The 12103-nt window shown below is 43.9% G+C and overlaps 1 protein-coding gene across 1 annotated transcript in view; it reads right to left on the minus strand.

Moving 5' to 3' along the window:
- Positions 1 to 12103, minus strand: part of LOC104275062 (sodium bicarbonate transporter-like protein 11) — a 52273-nt gene that overhangs the window by 16738 nt on the left and 23432 nt on the right. The window contains exons 5-8 of the mRNA XM_009870905.1: positions 6859 to 6905; positions 1981 to 2212; positions 1287 to 1349; positions 658 to 739 (exon numbers count right to left, since the gene is read on the minus strand). Coding sequence (XP_009869207.1) covers positions 658 to 739; positions 1287 to 1349; positions 1981 to 2212; positions 6859 to 6905 — 424 coding nt within the window. The remainder of the gene's footprint in view (positions 1 to 657; positions 740 to 1286; positions 1350 to 1980; positions 2213 to 6858; positions 6906 to 12103) is intronic.

A 12103-nucleotide genomic window follows, 5' to 3' on the forward strand; every position in this document is an offset into this window, starting at 1 on the left:
CGCTTGACTGAGACAATGTCAAAACCCAGTTTTGATCAAGTAGAAGCTGGGGTGAAGCCACCAAGTCTCGTAAATCCCAGGTGACAGAGTCCTTATTGCCTTAAGGGTCTGCTCCAACGTTTAACAGTGTTGACAATTAATGAGCATCTGAATTAATTATCAGACAAAGCAGCCAGTGTCTAAACAGCGTCAGAATTTCTGACTTCAATTTTCAGTTACAAAGTTTAGTCATTTTCATCAAAGGACCTAAGAAATCTTTTGGTACAAGTTCCCAGACTTTGGCAGGCAAAGTAGTGCATGAACCAGTTTGCTTGCTCCTTTCAAAAGTTCCTCCCCATTAACATTTCTCAGTAATTAGCCTTTTCTGGGTCTTTTTTTTTTTTTTTCAGCATTCTTAGCTTGTTAACACCAGATTTCAATAGCATCCAAGAGCTTAATGCCCTGAAGAGGCTGTGGTCACCTCTGCCCAGGCTACTGCTCATCCATTTGCAAAGAGGAGCAGCCCAATGCCATGACTGAGATCCTACAGGACGGATGAAGAGAGCATCACTGTCTGAACTTCCAAGGGTGCATTCTGAATCACTGTTCTTCCCAGCAGCGTGAAAATTCAACTTCTGAGCAGCCAGTGGATTCTGCTAATCTAACCCAGGTACTTACATGATACAGAGCCAGGACTGCTGATACTGCACCCCCGTGACTGTCGCTGTGACCCCTTGAATTGTATCTGATAAGAGGTGAACTAGGAAAAGAAGAGAGGGCAACGTTACAAGCTGTCCACGTTCGGCTTGCAAACTGCAAATGACATTTCGTTTCAAACGGAAGCCAAGAACTAATACCAAGCATACTTAGTTATCTGCACAGTGGATTGATGCAAGGGTGGAGGGGTGACAACAGAGACACAGAAACATCTGTCCTAATGCTTTTGAATTTTGTCTTTAAGCTATTCACAGCTTGGAAAGGCAGCTGCTTTCTTCCCCCAACACCAACCCACTGCAATATTAGGTTATTAGATTAGCACTATTCAACACACGCACAGACAGGACTGGAAAAGGCGTCGCCTTCTGAATCCCCTGCCCTCTCTCCCCCTCTTCCTAACTACTGTTGTCATATTATTTTACGGCACTGTGTAATTTTTTCTTTATTGGTAGAAAGCCTAAATTAAAGAGATTATAAAACGCAAAGCTCTAAGACAGGTAGCAAGAAGTAACCAAAGCATGAACATGCTTACTACATGCTCAGGACTTGACATATCTGTTAAATAAATTCACTCAGGCTGTGACAGTTACATTTGAGGTGCGATGTACATGTTTGTATATTCTTTCCTGTTGACTCTGAAACATCATGGGTGCCTACAGAGAAACAATGCTTAGTTAAGCTTCTTTACATCTTGGGCTAAAAGGCAGCATTTTAGATGAGGCTATGACATTTGCTGATAGCTTAAGGTGACACATGAGCTGACAACATTGGCTAGGGCTGCCCTAGTTGAGTTTCTGGAGGAAAACAAAGTGCCTCTTGTACCTTCCAGTGGGCTGGGAGCAATGCTCAGCCCTCCCTAATCAATTATTCAGCCAAAGCAGGGAGAACTCCCCAGCCTGTGTGAATTCAGGGGGAGAACCACAAGGCAAAGGAACCATTTCTGAAGACACCAGCAAGTGCCTCTCTGCTGAAGAGCATCAGAGACTTGTTTGAGGACAAACACACTGAATGGTTCCAAACAGATCAGATGCCCCGGTGCTGTAGACTTCTCATCCCACTGTTGTGTGATCTTAATGAAAAAGGGGTAAGACTCCACCAAAGCACAAAAACACTAGAGATGTGAAACCTTTCAAGTCTGAGTGACGTGGAGAAATAAACCCCCAGCGTCACAGGCAACGTGCAAGCCTGGGGACCACGCAGTAGTGAGGATTCAACACACCATCAGTGGAAAGGGTGACAACTTAACAGTAGCCCACAGGTAAAAGCAAATTGAGAGTTGATTACCGTTCCCTTCCCGTGGGGTCCCTGAATCCGTGAATAAAGTGCTCATGATTTTTTCAAAGTTACAGCTCGGCTCCACGTTCTCGGGATCTTCAGCAAAGTGTTTCAGCATCTCTCGAAGAACATCATCCAAAGAGGTGGCCGTTTCATCGAGGATTATGCTGGCTCTGGCCAAAAATCCATCCAGGTCTCGGTGGGCTCTAACTTCCTCCTCAAAATTCTTTAATTTCAGGTACTGCATTAAGAAGAGGTCAGAGCATTAGACAACAGCTATACACAACACCTGACAGCAAGGGCTTTAGACATCTGTAGTTCACAAGCAATTTTGGTGAGGTTAATGCCACCCAACCAATGATTCTGGAACCACTGGGACCATTCAGATCACATTACACAAGTTTTATGGATTGATGCATTAATGCACTGAAGGTTTGTATTTTCAAAGCTTATCCTAACAGAGTGCCCATAAGTAAATGCCTAGGCACCATTTTTACTCTGATAGAGAAAGAAGTTAAAAAAAAAAATATATTTTTTTCCCTAGGATAAATCATGTAAGTCAGCCTAAAAGCAAAAATGCTTAAGGTAACACTTAAAATCCTCTTTAGGTTTAAATAATTCAAGAATTTTGCAGAAACATGGAAAAAGTTGCTTAGAAGAAATAGACTCTGAGCTCAGCAGCATGAAGAAATTACCAGCATGCATCTCAGTGCAACCTAACCCAGTTCTTCTCAAACTGGGAACCGTTTCTCCCCAGTGCTCCCAGTTAGGGAGCCTGAAGTGGGAGCTGGGGAAGGCCACTCAGCCCATCACTTTTTCTGGCACTTGCTAAATCTCAATTGTTCCCACTCCCAAGGAATTTTTCTTCTTTTGTGTGTTATATTTAGTTCTGAATCAATGAGGGGGAGAGGAAAAAAAAAAAAAAGAAAACAGAGGCTGAAACTGTCTCAACTCTTTGCTGGCTTCCTCTGCTGTCTCACACCTGTTGGCCATGAGATGGAAGAAACAGACATGCTGTAGCATAGAACCTCTGCTCCTTTCTGTGTCTGTCAGCTGTGAAGTTTTCTACTTGAACAAAATCAAACCACAAAGGCATTGTTCCCATTTTACAGTCCTCAGAAATCCACACACACAGCAGTGGTGGTCAAGAAAGGCTGACCTGTCCTCTCCTTCAACAGCTTAAGGCTGAGGAAATGGGAACTGCATTTTTGTAACGTGGATCTTCCTTCTGATGGGAAACCAGCCAGGCTTGAATTCTTGATGTGGAAGACCACATTGTCAAGTTACATTTAAACCCTCGGTTCCCCTTGAGATCAGTAAGAATCAAGCTCTGAACTGCTTTTACAAATCCAACACCAAGCTGCCCCCACAATCAGAACCTTGGCATGTTCTCCCCCAACCTACAGGGTCATCCTAGATCCTGACTCATGGATCCCCTCCTCTCACACATACTCTACTTTTTCCATTTATAGCCCAGACATGGTGGTTAAAAAAAAAAAAAGCTAACATCACACTAATTACTGTAATTATCATGGCAACTATCAAGTTGTCAGTACACATCCATTGCAATTAGCACTGTTTTACTTTGCATCAATCACTTCTTACGAAGCCTCCTTCAGAGGGAGGATTCTCTGAAGGATTTTGGCTCCCACCTCCAAAGCTTTTGTCACCATCTGCTCTCAGGAGAGGAGACAGTGACACAGCATGTTACAACCCCACCTAAAAAAACACCGTGTAACTGCAAGCAGCCAAGTAAGTCTTGAATTATCCCTGCGTGAGAGCAGGTTAAAACACCTGTAACACCTGTTCATAACACCGTTCCATGAGGTCACCATATGATGACCAGCCACATCTCAAAGGTTAACTCCTTTCAGCTTGTCTGGCGTGCTGAGTCTGACCTAGGATGTAGGTTCAATCAGCAAAGAGGCCAAATGACCCACACAGGATTTAACAGAGTGGATGGCAGAGGAGGTATGAGGAAGGTTAAGACCATCAGAAGTGCACAGTGTCACTGCTGGAGCTTTCATAAACGTAGGTTCAATCAGCAAAGAGGCCAAGTGACCCACACAGGATTTAACAAAGCGGATGGCAGAGGAGGTACGAGGAAGGTTAAGACCATAAGTGCACAGTGTCACTGCTGGAGCTTTCATAACAGTCGCTTCACGTCACCAACTTCTCCCACGTGTGAGAAGCCACCAGAAGCAGAAGAAGGAGGTTGAGAGGTAGCTGAGGGATAGCAGAAACTAATCAAAGGCATTCAGAAGAGGGCTTGTATATGCCCACATCATCTCAATCAACACTCATTCTCCGGCAAGCCGTGCGTAACAGCATCATTTGTTGTTGTGGCAGGACAGCGCAGCCAGCAGCTTACTGCAAGTCATGGATTCAGCTCCAGCTCTGCCATAGCCTTCAGGCAATGCCTTGGGTCAATAACTCTCCATGCCTCAGTTCTGTTTTACTCCCCTGCTCCTGATCCTCTATAGCAAATAGGAGGAATACCCATCCTTATTATCACTCCCATAACACTGGGGAAGATATACATGCTAAACATGGCAAAGCAACTCGCTACATAAATCACTCTGAGACAATCAAAATCAAATTAGTGGAAGCACTGGTACAGCAACACCTTGGAGATAGCTCAAACAGAACCGTTCCAGACAGGACACCCAATGGTTTCAGGAGAGATTAATGATTGCTCCTTCACAAATATTTTTAGCTAGTCCAAGTCATACCAGGATACTTGATGCTGGAAACTGCTCAGCAAGAAATCCAAGACAGTTACACCCAATCACCATTTTAACAGCACTGAGTAGCCTCGATTGCAAAGCTGCACGTTCCATCATGGCAAGAACTGAGGCAGTTGTGTCAAAGAAAGGGGAAACAATCTGCCTCAACTTCACGCAAGTCTCTTAGCCAAGGTCACATGCACTATCTGTGCAAAAAAAGAGCTCTCGACACTCACCAAGAATGCCCAAAAATGCAAGTTCTCTGCCGGGTGGCTCTTCTGGAGACCACCTCCACTTTACAAGCACTGCAAGAACCTTACAAGAAGGGATAACCAAAGAGTATGTCGTCCTGAGCAGAGCTCTACCTGTGCTGTTCCCACAGTCACTCAGGCCAATTCCCTCAGAAACACACAGTGACAGTGATTAAATCATTCCAACTGTGTCAAGAAACTGCTTCTTATTTATGGCTACCAAGCGCCATGCCAGATAGCAGCTGTCCAAGACACAGATGGCCACTCCAGTGCTCCTGAAGGAGTGCATGAAGCCCAGGCTTCCACCAGAGAGTAGGACAGGTTAGCAGGGAGACATCTCCAGGCAAAGCTCCTGACCTGACTAATTTTCTGCTAGCAATTGCCCCTTTCCAGACACTTGGAGCCATCTCCTTTGTGACTCAGGTCCCAATTCCCTTCATATTCAAAGCATAAAATTTCCACTCGTCCTCCCTGGAGGCAAAAACTGGCAATAGCATCTTGCCTGAAGCCCTGCTAAAACATGCTAGCTCTCTGGTATTTGTTGCTCAACACGCTAAAATGCTCAAGCATGAACTCTAGGCTAGAAAAGCAGGAATCTTAGAGCTCTGGAAAGGAAAAATAAAATAGAAGAGACACTTGATGCATTAGCAGTTTCCAAGTATTTCTTATCAGAGTCAGATCCCACATTTGGGCTTAGAACTTGCACTTTAAGTGATTAAGTTCTTAGGTTACTTTCAGTCAAGTGCATACAGCTCTAAGAACCTTGGCACTAATAGTAGGCAAGAAAAATTGACAAAGACATTTCCATTCCTAAGGACAGAAGAGCTTGTTTTAACTTCTCTGACTTAATATCAAACAATGTTTAATTTGTTATTGTTGGTGGTGGGTTTGCTTGGAGTATTTTGATTGGTTTTCGGGTAGCTTTGTTTGTCTGTTGGTATTTTATTATTTTTTTAACTTTAGCAGAAGTTTTCTTCTACTAGAGCTATTACACATTTTCCTCCCCTTACTAATTGAGCCTGCTAAGATACCTTTTGACAATTTGAGCTGTCTTAGAGACCTAAAGCAAATCAGAGTTAAAGAGCTCTCAGATTCCCTAGAAAGCCCCAAAGGCTTTAGTACACAGATTTAAGAACCCAAGAGACAACCTTCAAAGAAGCCTGCGGCACATAAATTACCAGGATGAGCAATGCTACACGTTTTCACGCAGCCAGCCCCTCCAACTGGCCGATGACACACAAGTCAAGACAACGCGAAGCACCACAAGCTCTCCCTCACATCCCCAAAGATCAAAACTTCACATGGTATTAAACATCTCTGAATACTCTCTGGGTACTTTCACAGCTGGAGGTTTGTAGTGATACAGCCTGTGCAAGGTGGATTTTTTTTTGCGTTTTCACCTTATGATTACTGAGTTATGGCCTCAAGAGCCAGCGTAAACTAAGCGTTGTTTCCTAATCATCTTCCTAGACTACGTGTTTCCAGGGAATTCAAAAAACCCCGTGAAGGCAGATCTGATTAGCTAGAATAAACAGGAAACCAAATCACAGCAAAGTCTATTGGGTGGTTTCTGCTTTTGGCTCAAGAGTAGCTCACAGCAGCCTGAATCTCTATGGTGTCTGCTTGGATCCCTTCACAGGCAGCTACAGAAGAGCAAGTGATGAGTTAACAGGTCAAGGAATTGCCTGGGACAAAAAAAGCAGCGGAACATCAAGAATTAAACAGAAATTGTTTGGAGAACGACTTGTGGCTTTCCGTTTAAAAGACAGATAAATGAATTCAAGAGGCATTAATATGCCCATAAAAAACATCTCCACACCCCCAAGAGTCTTTCAAGAGTCTTTCAAGATCCTTTTCTCTGCTTCTAGATGATGAAAAAAATAAACTGATCAGACAGCACTTCTACTTACCTTCCTTGATGTGTGCAGTAACACGCAGCCAGTACCTTCACTTTCAGCTAGAAAGGGGGGAAAAAAAAAAAAAAAGTCAGAAAAGTGTCACAAGTATTGCAGATACCTGACAAGCAGCATGAACCAAACAGAAGGCTTGGAACAGAGTGAAGTATCACTCTCTTGGCAGAGGATGATCTGCAGTCTCAATTTTTACAAGATATCCCATTTTGGAAGTGTACTCAAAGTGTAGAAGCAGCCTTTGGCATTACCTGATCAGTTGGGGTTTGTGTGTGGTAGCTTTTTGTGTTTGTTTTTGGTTTTTTTCCTTCAAATTTCCTACGCATTTTTACTCTTCACTTCTCCCTCTGCATCCCTCAAAAAAACCCCACATCTAACTCCTAATCCTTCAGGTAATCATTTAATCCAATGCATCGTTGTTTGATAGATTGAGGCTAAAAATTGCATGAGTCACACTCGTTTAGAAACCATTCTTGTCCTCATTAAAGAGTCAACAATAACACCCAGGCACTTCCAAGGGAGTGGGCTGCAAAAGATCACACGCAGCGACTCGAAGATGAGCACATTAATGTCCTGTCAACTCACCACGCTGCCGCCATAAATCTAAGCGTAAAGCAACAGAGCTCTTGAGAAAGAAGACTGCTGTTTAGAGGCTATTAAATGTCACTTAATAAGCAGCTGAGATACAGGGACACGGGAACCCAGGAAGTTCCCAGTTCAAATTTCCAGCATGACCATTTTCTTAGAATAGTCATGAAGCAATTTTTAAGGTATAAGCTAAAAAACAAATAAAAACCCAGTTGGTTTTGCCATAAGCCCGACCTATACTGCTTGCATCCAAGGCAGCTTCTCAGTAGCATCACTAGTACCACAAGTATAGTCTGGTAATCCTTCTCCTCAAATTATATTCACGCTGTCCAAAAAAAAACAAAAACAAAAAAACCAACAAATCACTCAACCCCAAAAAAACCACAAACCCCAACCCCAGAAGACCCAGTTGCTACCAAAACTACATACGAACCACATGAACACTTTTCATTCAAATGAGCATAGCGACAGCATGGAAAAAACCCACTGAAGACCAACAACTTTTCCAGAGGCCAAGCTGTGGAAAAGTACTGAGACATAATGTGGAGCTACAGCTATTCAGGTGAGGTTTTTGCTTCCTTTCCAGATCTGGACTTCCAAATCCTAACTTATGAGAACTATTGCAATCTCATTTTGCAGGCTGACCACACACAGGGCACCTTCAAGCCCAGTCCAGCTACTCTCCAAAAACTAAGACGATCGACGATGCAATTCACACAGAAACACCAGAACTCCAAAGAGGCAATTATTTTTTTTCGCCCACGGAAAGCTGCTTCAACCAAAACCATCCCTGATCAAGCAGGAATTCAAGTCACGCCCACGATGGGGTTAAAAGGCTGCGACTCAGACTATTAAGCAGAGTTGACTGCGGTAGAGAAGAGGGAAAGGATTGCCTCTGTCTCCCAGCAAATGAAGTAAGGTGGTTCAGAGGCTTTGGTTACATCCCTCAACCTCTCCCAACGTGATGCTGTACACGTGATTAAAAGCATCACTTAACTAGACAAGTCTGCTGGTGCAATGGTCCCAATTATTGCTGCTTTTGACACATCTTTTGGAAAAGGCAAGCTGTTTCATCTAAAAAATGCTATTTATTATTAAAAAGCAAGCACCCAAATAAACCAGAAACATCAAGCGTTTTCCCTGGGCTCTTACATTTGTAGTTCTCCAGCGCTCACTTTACTCAATTTACAGCCTAATTACACATGCAAAACTATGCTGGAAGATTTGGAAGCCATAAATATTCATTGAGGAGAAAACATGTTTTGGTTTTCGTGCTCTTGCAAAAAATAGTTCTGGAGAGACAAAAAAAAAATACCCACAACGCTGAACAATAGCAAGCACGTGCTAAAAAGAAATACCTGCATATCTGCAGTCTGTCCTTATGGATACATGCAAATGCAACAGAAATTCATGTTGTCCTTTTATCACGCAGCAACGCGCTTCCTCTTATCAGTCTCAAGCACGTATCAATCTTCTCTGCTGACAGCTCTCTCAGGTACTCATCTTGGATGAGCACCAAGTGCTGCTTTATCAACACAAGTGAAAACATTTAATTACATCTGTTGGACCAGGATCTTTCAAAATTTCTCAGGGGAAAAAAAAAAAAGTTGTTTTGGAAGGCCCAGAGCCTCATCCATCATTTCCGCCAACACAGGACTCGGACTCAATTCAGGAAAGGAGACAACTGGAGTTCTGTAACATGAATGGTAACAAATCCACTGGACCATCAAAAATAGGGGGGAAATACGGAAACTTCCTAAATGCTCTTCTGTCTGGCTGATGAACCACGCATTTGCATTCTGCAAGAGATCTCACCTGGCAATGTGGGGTAGAACCCTGCGCGGTGGTGTTGGGTTGATAGTTGGACTACATGATCTTTGAGGTCTTTTCCAACCTTAATGATCCTATGGGGTGGTCCATGACACATCCACCAGGGGGGAACTTGGCTGAAGCCCAAGACCAAACACCTCCAGCCTGTCACCTATTTTCTCCTCCTTCATGGCTTACATCCACTTATGGAGGGGCTGAAGAGATGCAACACCTTTGACTCTTGCACCTCCACAGAGGAGTCTTTCGAGGGGACAAAACAGACAGAAAACTATGGATTCACCTTTGCTGACAAGGAAGAAACTATCCATCAATCATCAGTTACATCTCACAACCAAGAGTAATAACTAGATTTCCCACCTGAATGTCAGGATTAAGCACGCTTCAGCAGAAAGAAGAGGTCAGGGCCACGTAAAGTTTTCATTTTTATTTTCATAGTCCTCCTTGCTGGACAAAGCAGGCTGCAAAAGCCTATTTTAGGCGAGCTAACTGGTTACGGGCATTATTCGCTCTGTCTTCACATACAGTTAAAGGACAGCTGCCAGGGGTGGCCAGCCTTATCTGTTAGGCTCTGCGCCAGGTCCTGCCCAGGGGAAAACCAAAAAGTCAGCAACGCATCTCCGACATCCCCTGGCAGCCACATCAAGGCGACACGCATATCCCGAATTTTGAGGACGCGTGCACCCAAGCACGCAGCGTTACTGAAAATGCTACAAGCGTAGCTTGGAGTTCACTTCAGTTTTAGCAACACTGAAGACGTGCCAATGTCAGACTTACACCACTGGCCTTGTGTCGGCACATTCAGAGCCCTGCCAGGGCACTGTGGCATGCCTCCTATTTTTTTTTTTTAAATTTCTCACACATTTACAAGAACAGAATCCATCCAGCTTCAACAAGGAGATTTCATACTTGGAAGCAGCAGGAAATTTATTTGCTGTACTCCAAGGGCAGCCTGGCTTCCCTTTACATAACGCCCCAACAGCAACCCAGAGAAACAAAATCCTCCGGCTCGCTTCCCCTTCCAACTCCGTTCAGAATATTGACATCCATGCAAGGACAACCCTGAAAACAAACTCATGAAAGTCATATCCCAAAGTTTAAGGCTTTGCACCTTTTGCCTTAAAGAGATCTCCTTGCACTTAAGATTCCCTTTCCCTGTGCAGGTCCCCAGTGCTGCCCTTAAACACCCAAGAAGACCCAAGTCTTTGGAGTGAAGGCATCACGGAATATCTGCAGCATCTTAAAATCACATTTTCCTTCACAATAAAGGAGTGGAAATTGGGGAGCAGAAACCTTTTTTGGCTCTGCATGTGTCAGGGCATGTTACTTAAGATCTACAAGCACTCCTCAGTGCATCTGCACAGTAAATAGGCTAAAAGCAGAATATCACATTAGCACGTCCATGGCTTTCTCCACAAAAAAAAAAAATAAAAAAAATATCAAGGATGGTAGCAAAAGTATTTAAAGTTTAGGAGGGGTTATTATCTAAAAAAGAAATGAAAAAGTTATTTTATCTACGCTTTCTTTAGGGAGCTGAGAAAATCTAAGCCTCAACCACTTGTGTCGAACCACACTGCGAGCAGCAAAAAGCCATTCTACTTTTAAAATTGTTGCCTTAAAATAAATAAATAAAAACATATCAGCACATGGCACAACAGGAACTTGTTATGAGTGGGGCGACAGCTCTAATTTGCCACTGGCAGTGAGGGACTGCACAAGGAGGATTCTTTAGGGGATCCTTTACTTTGCCGCCCATCCACAGCTGTGCCAAGTCTGGACTCATCCCCAGACTTGAGTAATTTAGGTTAAATATTGTTAAAATATACAATTGTGCCCTGACTATCCCACATTCCCATGACAGGGTGGTGTGCTGAGCTGTGGCAGAAAACCTAAAATCAGCTCCTAACCTAATCCCCAGGTGAAACGCAGGGAAGGAATAAGCGACAAGCTGCAAGATTCTGGAGCAGGCAGGGCATGGAGGAAAAATCTCACCTGGGTCACACTCAGCAGGGACATCACACCGGCCGGCCAGGTGAATGTCTACGGCCACGCACTCCTCCCTGGCCATTGCAGAGGAATTGGAAAGAGAGACAGAGAGCACAGACAGCCTTGCCCAGGGCTCTTATACAGAGCCAGGGATAAGATAAGAGTGCTGTGTCACTTGTCACACAGCCCCAACTCCTCAGGCACGCACGCAATACAAAAGCAAAATTTTTTGCTTTTTCCTTTTTTTTTAAAAAAAAAAAAAAAAAAGAAAAAAGCTGAAACAAGTTTTGTCATTAAGTTTGCAGCGGCGAGGGGGAAAAAGGTGCGTTTTTCCACGCCGAAAAGTTTCCAAACCCTGGGGGGCAAACCCAAGGTGAAGCATCTTAAAGCGAGAAAGCTGCTTTCGTGCAGAACCACCCGATGCTACCCAACCCCCTCGCCTCTCCTGCACCTCCCGTGGCTTCGTAAGCACCGCTTTGAAAACCCCCTCGGTCAGGAAATTCGGAGGGAGGTCATCTCTCCCCCCACCCCTTCGGCGACACAATCGGTGTATCCACTTTCCATTAGAATATAGGAAGCTTCGGGAGCCCAACATCCCACGCTGACATCAAACTGCTAAAACAGGAGTTATCAGATGGAACGCGTGGGTCAGCATTGTGCCTCGAGACATAAAAAGGACCTTGGTATTAATGTGAGGAAATGTGACTATTGTGTGCAGAATGATACCCATTCAGGCCCAGACCACTTGTCTCTGGACGCTACTCTCCCTGGAATATCCTTGGCGCCAGCATCTAGCGATTCTCCTCATCCCCTTAAAGTTTAAAAAAAAAAAAAAAAAAAAAAA

This window comes from Apaloderma vittatum, unplaced genomic scaffold (assembly GCF_000703405.1).
Source record: "Apaloderma vittatum isolate BGI_N311 unplaced genomic scaffold, ASM70340v1 scaffold13356, whole genome shotgun sequence".
Lineage (NCBI taxonomy): Eukaryota > Metazoa > Chordata > Aves > Trogoniformes > Trogonidae > Apaloderma > Apaloderma vittatum.